The sequence below is a fragment of the Miniopterus natalensis genome, chromosome X, assembly GCF_054644295.1.
Source record: "Miniopterus natalensis isolate mMinNat1 chromosome X, mMinNat1.hap1, whole genome shotgun sequence".
NCBI classification, from domain to species: domain Eukaryota; kingdom Metazoa; phylum Chordata; class Mammalia; order Chiroptera; family Miniopteridae; genus Miniopterus; species Miniopterus natalensis.
The window spans coordinates 28,048,666-28,070,666 of NC_142103.1; the positions used below are offsets into that span (position 1 = coordinate 28,048,666).

At 40.6% G+C, this 22,001-nt stretch overlaps 1 protein-coding gene across 1 annotated transcript; it reads right to left on the reverse strand.

Moving 5' to 3' along the window:
• Positions 1-10,994: 10,994 nt before the first annotated feature.
• On the reverse strand, positions 10,995-21,064 carry NXF3 (nuclear RNA export factor 3). The gene is given in 17 exon segments (XM_087813356.1): positions 10,995-11,027; positions 11,030-11,072; positions 11,619-11,691; positions 12,250-12,292; positions 12,396-12,511; positions 12,612-12,670; positions 12,790-12,897; positions 12,997-13,052; positions 13,138-13,206; positions 13,549-13,585; positions 14,929-15,038; positions 15,259-15,339; positions 15,463-15,567; positions 15,662-15,745; positions 16,352-16,505; positions 16,728-16,899; positions 21,049-21,064. Coding segments are annotated over 17 exon segments (1,359 nt in total).
• Positions 21,065-22,001: the final 937 nt, after the last annotated feature.

Sequence of the window (22,001 nt, forward strand, 5' to 3'; positions counted from 1 at the left end):
AAAGGAGTTGTTAGACTTAAACAAGGTAAAATGTAAAATGATTTTTATGTAGTAGTTGTACATGTTAATAACCTGTCATTCAAGTTCTCTTTTCAGAGGGCAACAGCTTATGCAGTTTTCTGTGTCCAGTTCAACACTTCAGTCCATGTGGCACCTACACACAGGCCTCTTGGCCCCTGGGGCAAGATTCCTTCCCCACTATCTTCATGCCCAATGGGATCATGACAGCTCAGATTCTCTCCACATCAGGGGAATTTCCTACTGTCAGTTCTTAAGCCCTGAAAATTTATAAGTGGGAGGCTATTGACTGGACAGTGCAGAAGGCAAAGGGTAGACATTTGACCCTGGAAATTTTACATACCTTCTGTGAGTCTGAGGTTGGTCATCTGTAAAAGGGAACTAAAAGTTCCTTCTTCACAGACTTATTGTAAGAAGAAAAGGAAAAAACAAAAGAATGTCCTATACATGGTAGGACTTTGAGATATATTATTCTCAGCCCACTGTGTCCCTTCTGTCCCATAAAATAGAAGATTTGAACCAGCATCTAGAAATTTCATCCCATCTCTTCATTTTCTTTTTTTCCTCTAGTTTTCCTGTCACATTTTCCTTCTAGTTTGACATGGGGGAAGCAATTTCCTATTGAGCTCCAAGAAGGAGAAATAGTACGGAAGATGGAAGTCATCAAACGTGCCCCAGTGCCAGACACATCAACTGACCACAGGGATCATCTTGTGTGAATATTTTATCCTGTGCTGTCCTCTTTCTTAACACAGAAGAACACACAATGTATAAACAGGGATTAGGGGTGGGAGTAGGGAGTTAGAAAAGAAGGACCTAGATTTGATGCTGAGAATCATTACTTGCTGGTTGCATAATATTGACCAAGTAATTTATCTACTATGTGTGCTATAATTGTTTGTATATTTTATTGTTGTTGTTTTCAATTTTATTGTTATTATTTTTCCTACCACCAATCCAAAGTACATATGAAAGGAGTGGGGTTTACACCTCCAGAGAGTACAAAGTTAGGGATGAACCCAACTCAGGGTGGGGAATACAGAAAGTGGAGACAGAGAATAGGGCTGAAGTAAGCAGAGAAGTATTGGGCTCTGCCTGGGTGAACAGCCCTGTTCCCAGCCTCTCATAACCTAGGGAGGTTCTGACCAAAGAGCACTCCTGGCTCTCAGCTGAAGACTGCAGCAAACTAGGGGCTGCCCAGGAGGTGCAGAGGTGATGGACTATGTCCTTATAAGCTCCTTCCACTTCAAGGGCCACCATGGTTGCCTCTCTATCTAAGTCCATTTCCTTTCCCTTTGCTTCCGGGTTTTGGGGAAGGTCAACATGTTGAATGTTCCAGAACTGACCCTGATGGGCTTTCCTCATACAAATGATTCTTTATCTTCCCAAGTCCCCAAAAGTTGTCCTGCACACCAGGAAGAAGAGACTCTGAGGTAAAGAAGAAAATTTCTACCTTTCAGAGGCATGTCATTTCCACATGGTTTTTACCTGACATACTGTACTTTTATAAGCAATGACTTTATACATTTACTACAGAGAGCACACACACACACACACACACACACACAGTGTGTTTTCTTAAAAATAACAACCGTTAGCCTTCTTTTCTCACTTAGTATCTTATCTCAATGTTTGCAATTACGATTTCACAGTTATTTGGTTGGATAGCTTTTCATATATTGTTTGGGCATTCCTATTGTTTTAATAATAATATTGGTTAATTTCAATTATTGATTTCTCTACTGTTCCTCTTAAAGAACTCAGATTTCCTTGGACTCATGCACTCTGAGCTCCAGCACTGGGGCAGCAGGTCAAAAGGCACCAGAGACACACAGGAACTGAATTGTTTGGCATCAAGGGGAGAGGTGAAGAAGCAGCTTTCTTCAGACAGAACTTCTGACAGAGGCCATTGTTACTTGGTTGAGCTCTCCTCCAACAGAGCCACCAGGCAGGCACCATATCTGAGTCTCCATCAACCTGGCTAACACTGTTTGCCCCTGTCCTTGTGATTTCTGAGACCTCACACTACCCAATTTGCGGGTCCACCCAAGCCCTTTCCAGTGGTGTTTTCATAAAAAACAGTATATTTTGGCTCATGCTGCCAACTTTCCTAAAATCTCTCAAACAAGCAGCATCTGGCTTCTGCATACCTCATACCATTTGCTAAGTGGCCCCAGGCCAGTCACTAATGACAGGTGGCCTTGGTTTGCAGCTTGGCCTCTCTCTTCTGGGTACCTCCAAGCCCAGCACAAGTAGCAGCCATCTGCAGATTGCTTTGTAGCTCATGACAGGTGGCCCCAGGCAGGATACAAGCAGCAATTGACCTTGGCCTGTCCCTTCTAGGAGGCCCCAGAGCCATCAGCACATGCCTGAACCCTGTTGAAGTGAGTTTTGTTCTATGGGGTTGGCCAATGCACAGCAGATCCTCCGTGGTGGTGGTGGCCAGTCCTTGCAGCCAGTTGGCTTGTAGATAAATCCGTCCCATTGATGCACAAATAACAATCAAGGCTCAACTACAACAGGAAAGTGCCCACAGCCCACAATGGGGTGGGGAGGGGGGTGGGGAGGCACACCTGGAGCACCAAGTTCAAGTGACTGAGGAGACTGTGCCACTGGGCCCTACAGTACACCTACTACATAAGGACACTTTACCAAGACTGGGAGGTGGAACAGCTCTATCTAATATATTGAAGCAAACACAGGGAGGCAGCCGAAATGAAGAGACAATATATTCCTTCATATGTTGAAAGAGATCTTGGTTGCTTCCAAGTTTGACAATTCTGAATAAAGTTGCTATGAACATCAGTGTGCAGGTTTTGTTGTGAACTTAACTTTTCAACTCATTTGGATAAATACCAAGTAATACAATTGCTGGATCATATAAACACTATGTTTAACTTTGATAAAGAAACTGCTAAATTAAGTTCCAAAGTTGCTGTACCATTTTGCATTCTTAACCACAATGAATGGGAGTTCCTGTTGCTCCACATCCTCACCAACATTTGGTGTTGTCAGTACTTTAGATTTTGGCCATTCCAGTAGGTATGTACTGAAGTATCTCATTGTTGTTTTAATTTGCAATTCCCTGAAAACATATGATATTGAGTATCCTTTGTATATGTTTATTTGCCATCTGTGGTTTTTTGTGAAGTGTCTGTTAAGTTCTTTTAAAAATTGGGGTTTTTTTTTTATAGTTGAGGTTTAAGAGTTCCCCATATATTTTGAGTACCAGCTCTTTATCAGATATGTGTTTTGCAATTATTTTCTCCCAGTTTTTGGCTTGTCATTTTATTCTCTGAACAGTATACGTTGCAGAGCAGAAGTTTTTAATTTCCAACTTAGCAATTTTTTTTTCATAGTTGTGCTTTTGATATTGTACCTAAAAATTATTATCTAACCTAACATCATCTAGATTTTCTCCTATGTTAACTTCTAGGAGTTTTATAGTCTGTATTTTCCATTTATGTCTATAATAAAGTTTGAATTAATTTTTGTGAAAGGTGTAAGGTCTTTGTCTAGATTCATTTCTTTTGCATATGAATATCCAGTTGTTCCAACACCAATTGTTGAATGCTCCTCAGTTTTTTCAATCTATAATGTGGAAATTAGCAAAAATATCTACCTCATAAGTGTTGTGAGCATTAAATAAGTCAATAAATAAATAAATATATAAACTTGGCAGTTAATAAATCTTAGTCATTTAAATTTATTGTTGTATATATGTGTGTATGTGTATATATATATAATTTGTTGACATTACAATTTCCATAACCATGAAAAAAAAGATATAAACTGATGTTTATTCACAATCAGTGACAGTTGAAGTATGCTGTTAGTGAGTATATTAGTTTTTTAGAGTCGCTATAAAAATCACCATAAACAGCGGTTTAAAACAACAGAACTTCATTCTCTCACAGATCTAGAGACAAGATCCAAAATCAAGGTGTCAACAGGGCCACATTTCCTCTGAAGACTCTACAGGAGAAACCTCCCTTGCCTCTTCCAGCTTCTCGTTGCTCCTGGCTTTCTTTGGATTGTGGCAGCAAAATAGCTATATGTACCTCTGTATTCACATGGTCTTCTTCCCTGTGTGTGTTAAATCTCTCTCCTTACTCTTATAAAGACACGAGTCATTGGATTTAGAGCATACTCTAAATCCACGATTATCTCATCTAGAGGTCTTTAATTATTTGAATCCTAATTCCAAATAAGTTCACATTCACATAGATGGAGGGTTAGGACTTAGACATATGTTTTGGTGGGACACAATTCAACCCACTACAGTGAGACAAGTAGGTTACAAAACTAAGTGTAAGATGAGATCTTATCTTTTGCAGATAAATCTACAAATATGTGCATGCTTTTATAGACCTATAAATACCTAAGAAAACATCTTGAAGAATATAACACAGATGAAAACATTAACAAGGCTGATCTTTGGGTGGTATGCTTTGGGTTATGGTCATTTTATTTCATGTTCTCCATCATTTAATTTACCTAGAAGAAATACCTATTGCTCTTGCTATTTTACAAAAATAAAATAAAATAAAATGGCAGGAAAACATAAACATTCTCAACCTCATCCACAGAAAAGCCACTCTGCTTCAGAATGGGAAACATAGTCAAGGCATAGGAAGGGAGACAAGATATTGGGGAACCCCTTTCCACAGTTTAACAGAATGTATTTTTCTTAATTCTAAAGCACAGAAATTAATATCAATATTTTAAATCTTTGTATAAACTGACAAAAGAAACATAGTACCTTAGTTTGACTTATTTTTCTGTGCCCTGATGAACAAACAGTAAGGTTGAGGGTCTTATTATGTGAGAAGCAGTAAGGTACACTGGTTAGATGGGGAGCTTGGAAGCCACACAGAATCTTTTCCCATATTACTCTTGTGACAGCCTAGCTTTGCCCTTGTTGTGCCTCAGTTCTCTGATGGTTAAAGGCAGGAAAAAAATAGCTCCTCATAGGTGGTGGTGAGGATGAAATAAGTATAGGCTTAGCACTTATAACAGTGTCAGGCACCGAGGAAGCCAGCAGTAGATATGAACCATTACTGAGTCCTCAATGACACTATTGAACAGCTAAATTAACCAATCCTGGAATTATCCACCAGATTTCTTGTTTAATAAATCCTCTTATTGTTCTCACTTTTTTCCTCACCATCCTCAGGTGTCTCATTCTATAAGAAATTACACTAAAGCTTATCCATCATATAAATATGTATACATTTCCTGCTGCTTGAAATCCAACTGATCTCTGTAAGCTGTTCATGCTAAAGCCACATCTTTTGCGGGAGGGAGGCCAATACATACATTTGCTGAAGTACTACAAGTTAGACACCTTATATAAGCTTGCTCATTTTATCCTTATAATAGTTCTGGGAGGTAGGGATTAATATGCTCATTTTACAGATGACCAAGATAGGGATTATAAAGGGTAACTTCTTACTATAGGATTACACATATCTAATTAGAAGTTGGAATGTGTTATAGATATATGATGTTTTGTAAGATTATACATACACAATACAGTGTTTCAATATCAAGAAATCCATCAATGTAATCTATTTTTATTAATAGAGTCAATGAAAACAATCATATTACAATCTCCAAAGATTAAGAAAAAGTATTTGACAGCATTAATGTCCATTCAGGTTTTCTAAAAGAAAATAAGAATTGGTTGACACTTTTCTAGCATAGCGGCATATATACACACTTCAGACAAAAAGCTAGCATTCTACTTAATGAGGAAATATTGGTGTCTTCCTTGTCTTGCTAAAGACAAGAACAAGACAAAATGCCAACTTATCTCCTCTAATGTTTGAAATTTTGAGGGTGATATTTTCCAATGCAAGCTATTAAAAGCAAAAGGATGTAGTAAAATCTATTATTGCTGATGATATGATCACACAATGGAAAACCCAAAGAAAAAAATGGAAAAATTACAACAAACCAAAAGAGAATTTAGTAAAGTAGCAGGTTATATTATTAATATCCAAAATCAATAGCCTTCCCATGTACAACTAAATAAAAGAAAAAGAAAATATAACAGAAGAAAGGAAAATGGCTGGGCATAAACTTAAGAAACAATGTTCATATCCTACATAGAAAACAAAACTAGATTTGAACAAATAGAAAATGATATTATATTCTTGGTTAAAGAGATTCAATGTAATAAAGATGTCAGTTTTTGAAAATTAATTTATTAGTTCATAGTACTTCAAATAAAATACCATATTTATGTGGATTTAGAAAATTGCTATATTAGACAATAATTTATTTCATTATCAAATGTATTTGGAAGAAGAAACAGCTAGAACAATCAAATAAAGCCTGAAAAGGAAGTGTGATGGGACGGAGTGGCAGGTAGTCCTACTAGATACTGAAACATATAATAAAGAATGTACAATGTAAGAGTGTGGTATTGTCCCTTGAACTGACAGAGAGACTAATGAAGCAGAATAAAAAATATTGATTAGATCCAATTATATTCATAAATTTTCAACATGATTAATGAAGCATTTTAAATGAGTGAATATATTATGTATGGTTTAAGAACCAATGTTGTGATAACTAGATAACCTTATGGTTAACAGTTAAAAAGAGATCCATTTATTCATCTTACATCAAGAGAAATTACAAATAGTTGAGATTTAAATGTAAAAACAAAAAGAATCCATGTAAGTATTAGAAGAAAACATGGATGAATATCTCTCTAATCTGGAAGTAGAGGTAACTTTCTTAACTATGACTCAAAATCCAAGCACATTAAAGAAAAAAAGACTGATAGGCAAAAGTAACAAAAATGGCATGCTAAAACACATGATAGCAAATAAAAAAGACAGGGGGAAAGAATATTTACAATTAATATCTTGAACAATGTTGATAATCTTTCCACTCCGGTGCCCTATCTCCCCCCACTCCCTCAAACACACACACTTCAGAGGAGGTTGAATGGGTAACCAGGACTTTTATCACCACCTGGCAGTAATGAGATCCACCCTCTAACCCATGGTGTCAGGGAGGCCACATGGGGAGTGATATTCTTCCTCTTCCAGACAGGGTAGTATATGTGGATAGCCTGAAATCCCACATCTACCAAACAGTAATGAGGCACCTCTCCCCTTTCCACCCCAAATCCAGTGTCACAGAAGGCTGAGAGGAGAACCTGGACTTTTGTTCCCCACCTGTCTGTCATGAGATTGCAATCCCCTTCCCCCACTGGCATGGTATCACTGAAGCCATGCTAAAACAGATGATTTAATTAAGATCTAGAGTCTAATAGCAATATCCAAAAATATCCCAGATAAGGACAAAAATCCCTCTTCTATCCAAGAACTCGGAAAATCTTAACCTAAGAAAAGATAATCAACAGATACCAACATTAAGATGACACAGATATTGAAATTATTTGACATGGATTTTAAGGTAATGATAGAAATGGTGCAATGAGTAAATACAAACATGTTTGAAAACAATTAAAAAATTGAAAGTCTCAAAAAAGAAATAGAAGATACAGAGAACTGAATGGAAACTTTAGAGTTAAACATATAGTAACTGAAATTAAAATTAATTGGATGGCCAGTCCGGGCGTGGCTCAGCTGTTGAGTGTTGACCTAGGATCCAGGTGATCGGGGTTTGATTCCCTATCAGGGCACATGCCCAGGTTGAGGGCTCGATCCCCGGTAGGGGGAGTGCAGGAGGCGGCCAATCAGTGATTTTCTCATCATTGATATTTCTATCTCTCTCTCTCCCTCTCCTTTCCTCTCTCTGAAATCAATAAAGATATATTTAAAAAACAAAACAAAACAAAAAAACTGATTGGATGAATTCAATAGTGAAATGGAGAGGAGAGAAAAAAGAATCAGTGAACATGAAGATAGAACAGAAATTCCCCAATTTGAACAACAAAGAGAAAATAGAATTTTTTTTTAAGATGGAACAAAGCCTCAGAGGCCTGTGGTACTGTAACAAAAGATGCAATATTCATGTCATTTATGTCTTGGAAAGGAAGATAAATAGTGCATGACATAAAAAGTATTTGAAGGAAAAAAGGCTGACAAACTTCAAATTTGGCAAAAGACATAAACCTACAAATTAAAAAGTTCAGTGGACCCCAAGCAAGATAATCCCAAAGAAATCTGTGAAACATATATCATGATCCAACTTGAGAAAAACACCAAAAAAATTTTCTTGAAAACAGGGACAGAGAAATGACATAATTACCTATAGGATAAAAACAATGTGAATGACAGAAAATTTTTCATAAGTAATCATGGAGTGGAAGGAACTGGCACACTTTTCAAGTACTGAAAAAAACTGTCATCCTTGAATGTTATATCTGGCTAAGTTATCTTTCAGGAATGAAGGGTAACAGAAATATTCTCTGATGAAAGAAAACTAAGAGAATTTGGCACCAGCAGGTGTACCCTAAAATAATGGTTAAAGAAGTTTCTAAAAACAGAAATGAATTGGTAAAGAAGGACACTTGGAACATTAGTAAGGAAGAAAAACAAAAACAGAAAGAATAAAAATATAATAAATACAATAGTTTTTCCTTCTCCTCTTGAGATTTCTAAATTCTGTTTGCTGGTTGAAGGAAATGTATAACACTATCTGGTATGGTTCTCAATTATTTCTTCAAGAGGAAATAATAAAGACTAGACTTGTAATGCTTAATTTAATGTGTCAACTTGACTGGACAAAGATGCATAGATAGCTGGTAAAACAATATTTCTGGGTGTGTCTGTGAGGGCACTTCTGGAAGAGATTAGCATTTGATCCATTAGATTGAGTAAAGAGACCTACCCTCACCAATGTGGGCAAGCATCATCCAATCCATTAGGGGACACAAATGGAGCAAAAAGGCGAAACAAGGGCAAATTGTCTCTCTCTCCTTTTCTTGAAACATCCATTTTCTCCTGCCTTTAGATATTGGAGCTCTTGCTTATTGGGCCTCTGGAATCTGGCACTCACACCAGTGGCCCTCTGGTTTTCAGACCTCTGGAGTAGGGATTACACCATGGCTCCCTTGGTTCTCAAGTTTTTAGTTTTATACTGAATTAAACCACTAGCTTTCAGCTTCATGGCAGACTGTGGGACTTTTCAGCCTCCATAACTATGTAAGCCAATTCCTACATATATGGAGATTTATTATAAGAACTGGATCATTTTTCTGGGTTACAGAATCCTGAGATTGGAATCCAGTTACAATCTGAATTGAAGATAAAACTACACTGGTGAGACATTGACTAGAGGAAACATAGAAATATGCACACACACATAAGTTATTAATTCTATTTTGGATCTACTTCACTTCCCCCATGAAATCAATTACAATGAATGTTTCTTTAAGGTAATGAATGTATGTGCACATATATGTGCACTATTATCTTCATCATCAAGAGGGGCTTTTGAGTACCCATGAAGCCTATTCAGAGGAGAGCAAAATAACCATTTGTCCCACCTTGGAAGCCCATCTTCTAAAAGAGAGGCTGCTCTGTGTCTTCTAGGGAGGACCAGGGATGAAAGTTCTATGAGGATGAGCTTGGTCATCTGTAAACTGAGACTCCTGATACCATCCTCACAGCTGTCCCAGGGGGTAAATGAGAAAACCTGCCTGAGGATATGGCATGTGGTGGGACTTAAAAGACCTTTAAGTGTTAGGACACAGCAGTGGAGGCTGGTTGAGCCTTAGGGCCAAGACAGACATTTGAAAAGTCATTTCTCATTGTTTCTCCTAATGAGAAGATAGGTGTTTATGAAGGAAGAAGATATCTCTGATATGCCCGGTTCAAAGTTTTGGAGGTAGAAGGTTCTCTGTTGTTTTGGGGTGTTTCTAAAGCTCATAAGAGTCGCCCAACATCATACCTCTGACCTAATCCAGTCCCCAGGCTGGGAAGACAGGCTTGTCTCTGACTCACCTGGTAAGCTCAGTGAGAGATCACACCAGACAGCAAGGTGTGGTGACTACCTAACTGTTGCTCCTGGAAGGCTCCCTATCTTAATATACTTATAGGACAATTCTGTACCGGCCCCACAGTGACTAGTGCAGGGTTTCTCAGGTCATGCATTATCCAGCCACATCACACCAGGATTTCAACCATCTGCTTTCTCCCTGTATGGCAAAAGTTAAAATTACTAACATTTCTTTGACATACAATTGTCTGTTCTAGCATTCACTAATAACTAAGTACATATTGGGCCTAAAATTCATCCTATTGCATGGGAAGTGTCTCTAACTCTATAGTGGAAATAAGAGGGTAAGAAGGGAAGTGAATATATGGGCAAATTCAAGGGTTAAATTTGAGCTGAGATAACTCATTCACATTAACTTGTAAACTTGCTGAACATGTAAGGCTTTAAAGATTAAAAAATTCCTCCTATGCCTCTTTGGACCCATCATCCCCATGCAGTCACTATAAAATGAGACCTTATCTTTTGTAGACAAGTATACAAATGTATGCAAACATGCATAAATATACAAATATCATATAAGCAAACTTCTGAAAAGATATAACACAGATGAAAACATTCAGGGCTTATCTTTGGGTGCTATGAGTGGAGATAATGATTTCCCCCCTTCATGTTTAATGGAGCAAAACAAGCGCTTATGGCACAGTGTATCATGGGAAAAACTCCTGAAAACCAAATGTGTCAATAAAGGAATAAGGTCTATAAAATTCATAAATATACTCACCTCCTCTTCAAAACAAGCAGGTAACTTAATATTTACTGAGAGTGAAATGTTAGGGTGATAATAAATAAAATAAAACAAGCAAAAGAAATTATTTACAAGTTCCTATTATTCACTCTCTTGCTTCTCCCAGCTCCCTCCTATCCCCATGCACACCCAGCACTCACTTCTGAGACAACTGGAGGCTCACCCCAGACGGGGTGGAGAAAATCTGCACCATTTCCTGCTGCTCCTGGGTGAGGGTGGTCCTGGAGCTACAGGAGGGTGTGGGTATTCAGATGGAGGATGCAGACTCTGTACCGTGTTGGGGGTGGCGTCCCTCACAAACAGCTCATCATTCACAATGCACAGACTGGAGAAAAATGGGCCCTCAGACAACTGATGGATAGAAAACCCCACACCCTCAACAATGATCCTGCTTTGGCTGCCACTCAGTAACCAGGTTCCTCCCACACCCTGTCTGTATCTGCGCCCCAGAATCCTTGCCTGGTAGCTCTGCCACTCCCAGTGAGTCCATCCTTGGAGAGATTGTCTACAAGGGTCACTAGATTTATACCTCAAAGCCCATTGCATTTACTCTGTAAAATAGCTCAAGGGAGAGGACAGTCTAATCCCATTTTTAAAGAAAAACATAGTGTCACAGTAAGGTCATGTGATTTCACTAAGGTATAAATCCAGTGAGTGCTGGGGTCACAAAGAGGATCTAAAAGAAACCTGGAACACTTTCACTGTTCTAACTCCAGAGTTCATGCTCTTAACGCTTAGACAGGACCATTCCTCAGATCAACCTGCTGGCTTCGCACAATGCTGAGAAAACCCCAAGGACATGCACTGTCACATTCCCACAGCCCTGAGTCAAGGCTAGGTTGCTCGTGCCCACCCAGAGAACAGCACTCACCTGGAATTGCTGGCAGGAGTAGCGATGAAGGTCCTGGTGAAGGCACGCACAGAACCCTGAGACCTTCCTTCCACTTCAACAACAACAAACAACAATATCCCCTTGAAGACTCACATGTTTCACTCACTCACACAGTGTTGCCCAGTCAGGGTGGGACTCCATAGTAATGCCAAAGGGACAAGTGCTCACTGGGAGTCAAGGTGTCCGGGAATAGGGAGGGCGACTATAGGACCAATCTGCTCCCTACTATGTGCTGGGCCCTGGGACAACCACTTCACAAGTTCCTTTGATTCAGTTTTGCAGCTACCCAAAAGGTGGGCATTATTTAGCCCCATTTTGTAAATATGAAATATGAGAAGTTAGGAAATGGTCTCAAGATCTCACAGTCAGGATCTGGGATGACAGCCATCAAACCCCACACCTGTGTCCCCAAAGCCATAGCTGTGCCAGGCTGACAAATATAGATGCAGGTCATAGCAGGATGGCTTGGAGGCAGACTAGAGGCAAGAGAACTCAGAGGGAATAGTAAGGAAAAGAAAGGATCAGGGAAGCTGAGAGAGTTCTGAGAGGGAGCCCAGCCAGAGAGAGGGAGCAGTGGGGCATCTGGGGAGAGGACTCTACATACACTCACCTTCCTTGAACACGCCATTGACAGAGAAGCAGAGCATCCTTTCCTAGAAGAGAAGAGTACAGGTGTTCAGTCACCATCTATACCTCCCACTCATCTGTGTCTTTCTGGGCCTGCCCCAGAGAGGAAGAGAGGAAGTGGGTGCTCACCGAATGGAACCACATGTCCACTGTGAAGGAGTTGAGGTCATGTTGAGTTTTGGGCAACACACAGAGGGAGCACGCAATGTCATGTTTTGTGTGTTTCAGCAGCTGAAAACGCAGGTCTGTGGGGGAAGGACAGGAAAGGTCAAGGTTGCCTCACCCTGGACCCTATGACCTTGCTCACCCCCTTTCCCTGCCCAATCTTCCCCATCCCACACGCACTGGAGTCCTTGAGCTTCTTCATATTCCTATTATCCTTGAAGTACTCAAATAAGCTGCTTCTAGGAGAAAAAGAGGAACAGGAGGTAATGATCCTGCCACTGTGGGTGTTTCCAAGACCTGACTGTGTCTCCTGGGAAGATATACAACCCAGGAGCAGAGTCTAAGTTGTGATACTCACTGGGCTGGATTCTTGGGGTTGAAAGGAATGGTCAGGGAGAAGCAGGCTTCATCATGATAAGCACTGAGAAGACAGTACCGGTCTCCAGAGTCATAGATCAAGTAATACCTGTAGGGGAGCGAGGGAACAGGCTGCCTGTGTTAACCAGGCTTCAAAAGAAACATGAGAGTCCCAATCGGCAGTCCTGGTGCTCCCAGAGGTACTTACTGCTGCAGAAATTGCAAGACTAGACTCTTCAGCGCATCAGATCCAAAGAAGCTTCCCTGAAATCAAAACAGTCCTCAGGACCATGGCTGGTACCCCATCCTCATTCACCACCTAAAATCCTGCTAGATCTCCTCTCCTCACCTGGCAGGATGGTAACTTCTTGTGGGCTCCGATCCCCAAATTAGTTGGTAGAGATGTCTCCTGGCCATCCTGGGGAAGGAAGAGGAAGTCAGCCTTGCAGACCAGCAGGTGGTGCTGAATGATCAGGAAAAGGATTGGCCCAGGCGAGGGTGAGGGCCAGAAGAGCCCTGGAAATTCCATGGGCAGGACTACACTTGTACCATCATCATGAGGGCCCTGGAGCCTGTAGAGAACTTGTGTGAAGAAGTTCCAGAGCTTTTGTCAGGTTCCCACAGGGGTCAATCCACTAGTGAGGATTAAGGCTCAGATCCAAATATGTAACTTGAGCCAGACCTAAAGGGGTTCAGAGCAGGTTGTGGGAGGTGTCAGCGCCACTTAAAGGAGTCAGTGATGGAGGAATAATACACTTACTAGGCATAATAACTTCGGGAACAATTCCAGGATGGAGCTGCCAAAATCAAGACAAAACAGAAACGTAAGTGAATCTGCAGAGCAGCCCTGCCTCCTTGGAGCAAGCACACCTACACCAGACATACAGCCCAGTGTGTTCCAGCTATACTCCACTGTCCCAGCCTTCCAGGAACCTGGGAACTTTCTCCAAGGACTGACCCACAGGAAGAGCACTCAGCTTTCTTCCCTCCTTACCCCCTCTCCCTCTCCATTCTGCTGGGTAGCTCCCACTTAGATGTGCTGACTCCCTTCTCCAGGGGCATAAGGAGCAGCATTTGGAGCTGCACACTTTTCCTTCACCTGCCACTGTTGGGTCCTGGAACCCCAGTTAGGAATGAAAAACTTGCACATGTTGGACTCGGAGCCCTTGGGATGTTGGCTGAGTCTTTGTCACCTGTGGGAGCTCAGTCTGAACTGGGCATGGGAGACACATCAGCCATGGGATCAGGAGACCTACCCCAGAAGGAGTGAAGGATCAGGCCACAGCTCAGCTTGGGGTGGAGGGTCTGTGGCCCCCTGGTGGTCATGGTCTTCTCTCCTCACAGCCCCATGCATCTGTGCCTGTCTTAGTTTGTTTCTTGCCTGAGGAATCCTACGTGTTTCAGGCTACCTAGGGCTGCTTTGAAGGACCAGGCAGGTGATATGAAGTGTGGAAGGGCAGTGTCCCTGAGAGGACTGTCCTTCTGTCCCCTCAAACCCCTCTGCCCTCTGCCTTCCACTGCTGTCTCAAGAGGCCCTCTGTTCAGTGGCAGTGGCAGTATCCCTTAACTCAGGGATACCTGGTGTTTCTCAAGGAGAGCCCAGCTGGCATTGGTCCAGAGGAAGTAATGTCATGATGGCAGCCAGCCAGGGCCTCAGCCCTCAGCATGGGGCAGTAAACTCTCCATGTTAGCCTGGGATTGGAGAAGAGACCTTTTTGGAACAAGGGAAAGAGGGCTCCTCTCAAGGCAAGGGAGGGTAGCCCCTTCTCAGCACAGAATAGAAAGGTCTGTCTCAACATGAGGACCTGTGCTGGAGGACTCTTCCCATTCCAGGTCACCAACATCTGGCCCAAGGCTGGTCACACTTGGTACTGATGATGAGAGGATATCATACTTCCTGGAGTGCAATCTTAGGAGGGCATGCAGGAAAAGTTTGGGTGCAGAGTCAGGAAACAGACCAGACCAGGAGAACAGGTGAGCAGGTCAGAGGAAAGAAAGGAGACCACTAAACACAGGTGAGGGACACAGAGAAGAGAACTTAAGGCCTGTGGTCCTCCCAGAACACCTGTTTGCTGCCTCTGTGAACAGGTACTATCAAGGGTAGCTCAGGCTCACAGGGGTGAAAGAGGGTACAACTAACCTTATGTTGGTTGAATTATCTGGTAACGTGGTGCATAGCAGGTTTCTGCTTGCACTCATCTCTTCTGGCTCCAGCCCTTTGCCCTGGCCCAATTCCTCTGCTGACTTCACCTGTGATTATGGGGAGGAACCACATAGGCCACAGAAAGAGAGCCAAGATGACCTGTACCCCCAGTCCCTTCCTTTTCTAGCAAATCCACTGCACTGCCCCTTCTCATCACCCCATGGGGTTCAGTGGCTCTGAGTCTGAGGTGGTGAAGGGGGAAAAAAGGTTGGAGAAGAATAAGTGGGTCTGGATATAGATGTACAACTTGTCTTGAGTCTGCATTACCTTTATCTGCTCCTCCTTTTCTGACTTCAGCTCCTTCTGCACAGACTGAGGTGCATCAGAGGGGTTGACAATTATAGGTATCTGCAGAGAACACAAAAGGGGCTGAGTAAGCACCAGGAAATCTGAGCCCTGGGATCAAGCAAGACCTTGCCCCTGTCCTTCCTCTTGCCCCTGGCTAGCCCTAGTTATGTCCTTGACACATACCTTCTCATTATCTTCATCCCAAATCTTGCCATCGGCATTCTTCAATGCGAAGGCAATGGTGGCATTCTCAACAAAGAACTGGGCTTGCATTTCCTCATAGTGAAACTATAGGTAGAGTGATAAGAGAAACAGAATATGAGACCAGAGCGACTACTCGTCTGCCCTGTTACTTCTCATCCACTTCACTGTCCTCTCTTACTTCAACTGGAGTGAAGGGGACGCTGCATTGCTTCTGAATCAAGTTCAGTAGCCACTTCTCATCATATTTTATGCCGAATGGAATCTAGGAGCCAAAGGAAAGATAGGGGAGGAGACTGACATAATGGGATCTAAAATTAAGAAGAACCCCAACCATGTTTTCCTTTCAGATCTTTTTCTCAGCTTTTGAAATAATAGTTTAAGATAGGACAATATCCATTATTGTCAACTTTTGTACCAGACATGAATTTCCTAAATACCATTCTTTCCTTTCAAATAGTTTTCCTCAAATAATCAACTTAAGATTTACTTCCTTTTATAAAGTTCCAAGAGATCCTACCTAAGGCAGACTTGGCCTGCACCTCTCACAAGGACCCCAGAGACTCAAAGTCCTCCTACACTTCACTGGGCCAAACTGTTCCCTCCAGTGTGGAGGTGCTCCATCTCCTTTGCAGTAGTTTTCTCCTTTGCCTTTAGACTACCTGTCCCATTCTCCTTGCAGTCAGTCTGTTTCCTTTATATTGCTTCCCTGAGCCTGACTTAGGTGACTTAGGATGTTAACTCCTAGTAATAAAGAGAAACATTGCCAACTCTTCTGCCCCAAAAAGGCACCTAGCATCTCTACATGAGTCCAACATAGCTCCCTCTGTTCATATTCTATATATTAGTTGCACTTTTCCAGGATACTCACAGTGATCTTGAACCAGCTTCCTGAGGTCTCATCCTGCCTCTTCTCCTCCATTTTTGTCTCTGGAGGATTTTGCTCTTTCTCCATGTTAACATGGGTTAGGTTCTGTTTCTGAAAATAGGCTCTCCGGTGATGGCGTGGAATGGCATAGGGAGCACTGTGGGGCAGTGGAGAGAAGGAAGTAATCCATATATGCTCAGGAAGTCTTCTATGCATGTTCGCCCCATTGATAGCAGGGCTAAAATAAAGTTTTCTCAGCCAATAATCTAATACTATAGTTGCTCATTTTTTCAGGTTGGAGAGAAGAATGACTTATTTAACTACAAGGTTATGTATGCCACTGGCCAGTACATTTCAGCCATGCTACCTGGTCACTTACTATCTTACTTGGGTGTCCTCGTGAGCATCACTTGTTGCTGAATCTCCATCTTGTTGCTGGCAGGATGAAGGATGAGTGCCAGAACTTACTTGTTCAGACACATTGTTATATCTCCTTCGATAAATACCCCAGCCTGATCTTCTATGTATGGTATTACTTTGGGTATTGTGCCCTGAAATTAAGAACAACAACACACCAATGGTCTCAATACCAGAAAAAGTCCTGGGGAGCTATCATAGCTAATGAAGAAATATTACTGACTTTCATAATCTAAAATGAAATACATCACAGTGCTAAAAACATTGAAAGACTTCACTGTGGTTCCACTTCCTGGGAGGTGAGAGGTAGGGAATATTCATAGCCAAGAAGGAAAGCACAAAGGAAAGGGCTTGGGTGTTGAGTTTAATCTGTGGTGTTAGTCCCTGATCTGCCCCTTTCAGGCTAGGTGACCTGGGACAAGTTGTTTACCATCTCTAACTCTCACTTCTTTCCTCTGTTCTAGGGGCATAATAAAATCTACCCTGAAAGTTTGGTGTTATGGTTCAAGGGTCAAAGGTGAGTTTCCACCTGAAAAAGCAATTAGAGAAATGAAAGAGAAGTCTGATGAAAATATCCAGAATAATGTCTAAAGAGACATAATATTGAGAACACCATAAGAAGAGAGTGCCTGGCTGGAGTTGCTCATTTAGTTGAGCGTTGTTCTCTGCCCAGAAACGTTGCTCGTTTGATTCCAGGTCAAGACACCTACCTGGGTTGCTGGTTTAGTCCCATCAAGGCACCTGTGGAAGGCAACCAATCGATGTTTCTCTTCCTCTCTCTAAGCATGTCTTCAAGAGAGGATTAAAAAAGAGAGAGGAAGAAGGGGAGAGAATTAAATAGAGCTAGTTAATATATCTAACCCACGTTTAGTTTGAGCCCCCTAAGAAGGAGAGGGAACAGTGCAGAAGTGGCATTTGAAGAGATCTTGGTTGTGAAGTTTCCAAAAGTAATAAGATACCAAGTTGGCATAACAATATTCATAGAAGAAAGAGTATGCTTTAAGGAAAAACATTCCTAAAGAAAAGACATATTTCATAGTGATGTTAACATAGCAAAAACTGGGAACATTTGTGACCGGAAGAATCAAACTAAAGGAAATATTAAGGATTCTTCTTCAAGAAGAGGAAATTTGATCCCCCAGATGGAGGCACATAAATGCAGGTAAGAAAGACTAATGATATTTGTGACTATGTAGACCAATCTAAAGGAATATTGATTACATAGCACAACGATAACTTATTCTGGGGGGTTAAATATATATAGAATTGAAATGCACGACAATTGAAATGGGAGACAGAAAATGGAATCAAAGTGCTTCAAGGTCATTTCATTGTGTGAGGAGCTTCAAATAACTAATTTACATTAGATTTTGAAAAGGCAAAAATGTACGTTGTAATCTTAAGGGTAAATACTGAGAAAATAGAAAGATTGTTTAACTATCTAGCCAAATGAGGGAACAATTTAATAGTTAAATATATTAATCATTTCAAAGAAAAAGAAAGGAAAGTGACTTAAGACAGGCAAAAATGAATGTACAGTAATATGGTATATATAAACCAATTTATATATATATATATTTACATTTATATTTTCAGATTAAATATTCTAAACAGGAAAACAAATATCACAATGGATTTAAAAAATTCCATCAAATGCTCCTTTAAAGGATACATTCAAAATTTCATCATCTACAAAATTTGAATAAATAATTTGGCAAAATATATCATTTACCCACTAACCTCCTGAAAGCTTATACAACTCTATTAGTACAAGGCATACTTTTTAAAAATTACTAAATAAAAGAGTAAAATTTCTTTATTATAATGGTTTCAATGCAATAAGAAGATATTAATACAGAATTCTAAATTTGTATGTCTTACTATGGAGCCAGAACATGCAAAGCAAAAACTGATATAAGTAAATGGAAAAATGAACAAATCCATCGTCAGAATGGAATATTTTGCCACAGATCACTGATTGACGCATAAAATGGCAGACAAAAATTCAGCTAGAAGGAGAAGGTTTAAAAATGTGAATTAAGTATGTTAACATAAAACAATGTACATAACAACCACACAGGGAATATTACAGAATAGGTCATATGCTGGGCCGTAAAGCAAGCTTCAATAAACTGCTACCTTGAATAGCTGATGTGAGATTCAAGGGTAATGGTGGATTCTCTGCCCCTCCCCAATTTCTAGTATGCTTCTAAAAAACGTTAATTTATACAAAATCCCCCCAACCTAGGTGACCCTCCCAACTCTCCAAACCCTGGACCTAAGAAGACTGAATGACTCAAGTCTTTCCCCTCAAGCAGAGAAATAAATTTCACACCAGCCTCATCAGAAGGAGAGGAGCTTTTCCATGTGGAACTAAGGACCACTTGGCTCATTTCCTCAAAAGCATAGAAAACAGTCAGCCTGGACCTTTGTCACCCTTTTTCTAAAGGGGTCTTTGAGGTGGATGAACTATGTATGGGTTAGGGTGGGGAAGAGGACCCAGAACTCCTCTGTCCTTGTTGGAATCTAAGGCCAAGGCCTCATGCTTATCAACTCACCCATACTGTGGTCTGAAGGCAGTGACCTGTCACCAATATCCTCACAGGTTGCTTGTGAAGAGAATCTGTGCAGTCTGGAGCTGGAGGTTTGAAGATCAAGGTGGGCTGCTGAGGAAGACAAGAGGTGGTCCCAAACAATTTCCTCAGGACCAGACAAACAAGATGGAATCTTTAGAGGAAGTCCCTTTTTTAAAGGCATAGAGAAAGCTCTGGGGGCCAGAGGACTCTAAACTTTCTACAATTACTACCCTTTGAGTTTCTTACTAGCCTAACACCCAGGCAACAGTTTCCAACTGAACCACCCCTGCAGAGGAGGCCAACTAGAGTCAGGAGGCCTTGATACCTAAGTATTTGTATCTAAACACAGGAAACTCTGTATGCCAGCCTCTGGGTCGGCTGCACTACACTGTGTTCTCTCATTCTACACATCCAAAGAACTTTGAGTGCCAGCTATTGGCCAGGCTCTATTCTTGCTACATTGCATCTGTTGTTTTTTTTTCATGTATTCTTCACAAGGGAACTCTGATATCAGAATCACCAGCTTTTCAAGGTTGCTGAGGCTTAATGTGGTGCTTGCACTTATCTGGAGGCATTCAGATGCTAACTGGAGTTACAGAGACTGGAATTGAGCTCCATGGAATGAGGGTGATAGCTCCAGGTATAGCTTCATTAAATTCTTGCTGCAATATGTAGGATTTTCTTAAGTTAGGGTAATATAACAAAATGATCTCAAAATAGTTACATGGCTGGAATTCACTCCAGCCCATCCAGAAAAATGATACCCCAAACAAACAAAAAACAGACCTGGAAAATATAAAGGAAATAGTAAACAGAGTTTGGTGGGTCACTGTAACAAGAATAGAAAAATAAATCATGTCGTCCTTTTTTTAAAAAAAAAGTAGGAACAGAGGGTTTTGCAAGGGGAAAGAAAAGAGAGAGGAGACCAGTGGTGACTTGGGGGTGGGCTAGAGGAAGTAGTTCCAGTGCACCAGCCAGAACTTTCTTGAATTTTCTACTCCTTGTCAATCATCCCTCACCGAATCTTTATGCCCTGAGAGAGGAAGTCCAGCCCCTGAGAGAGGTGAAAAAAATCTGCACACGAAAATGTGAACATTTGGGGTGACAGAACGTAAGACAGAAATATACACACATACACAGATAAACCGCCAAATCAAAAGTTGGAATTTTTTATTTTATATAAAGCAGTCTCATGTAAACATTCTTATAACATGGTAAATATATGTGACTTTTCTGTCATTTAGTTATTAGATCTTTTCAAGTGTTTCAACAAATTTGGCTAATCACAAAATATTAAACATTAAAGCTTACACATAGAAAGTAAAATCATTCTGAACCTTTCATCTATATAATCCCCTCATGGTCACTCACAGATATCTAAGATATCCAATGTAAATAGATTGGTGCACATTTTCCAGATGTATTTCTCTTTGGGTAATGTGTATGCCTACCTTAAAATATTTGTGTAGTTTTTATATGTACATTTTTAAAATTTATAATCACATAAATAAGTTTCTGCAAATTAAAATTTTCACCTACTATGATATTTCCAGATTTTTGTTTCAAGTGTACAACTCAATAAAACATCATCTGCATACTGCATCATGTGCTCACCACCCAAAGTCAAGTCTCTTTCTGTCCCCATTTATTCCCCCTTTGCCCACTTCCACCTCCCTCCACCACCTTTTCCCTCTGGCTATACCATACCTTGGTCCGTGTCCATGTGTCACATATATTTTTTGTTTAATCCCTTCACATTTTTTCACCCAGCCCCCCCCAAGCCCCTCCCTTCTTACAGCTGTCAATCTGCTCTATGTATCTATGCTTCTGTTTCTATTTTGTTTGTTAAATTATCTTGTTGATTAGATTCTACATATAAGTGAGATCATATCTGACTGGGCTTATTTCACTTAGCATAATAATTTCCAGGTCCATCCCCATGCTGTTGCAAGAGGTAAGATTTTCTTCTTTTTTATGACTGAGTAATATTCCATTGTGTAAATGAACCACAGCTTTTTTATCCACTCATCTACTGGTGGACACTTGGGCTGTTTCCAGATCTTGGCTTTTGTAAATAATGCTGCAATGAACATAGGGGTACATATATTCTTTTGAATTAGTGTTTTAGGTTTCTTCGGATATATTCCCAGAAGTGGGAACGCTGGGTCAAAAGGTAGTTCCATTTTTAATTTTTTAAGGTAACTAGATACTGTTTTCCACAGTGGCAACACCAGTGCGCGAGGGTTCCCTTTTCTCCACTTCCTCACCAGCACTTATTGTTTGCTGACTTGTTGATGGTAGCTATTCTGACAGGCATGAAGTGATAACACACTGTGGTTTTAATTTGCATCTCTCTGATGATTAGTGACATTGAGTATCTTTTCATAGATCTGCTGACCATCTCTATGTCCTCTTCAGAGAAGTGTCTATTCTGGTCCTTTACCCATTTTTTAATTGGGTTATTTGTCTTCTTGGTGCTCAGTTGTATAAGTTCTTTATATATTTTGGAAATTAACTTCTTATCAGATGTATCGTTGGCCAGTGTGTTCTCCCATGCAGTGGGTTGCCTTTTCATCTTGTTGATAGTTTTTTTTTGCTGTGCAAAAAGCTTTTTAGTTTAATGTAGTCTCATTTGTTTATTTTTTTCCTTTGTTTCCCTT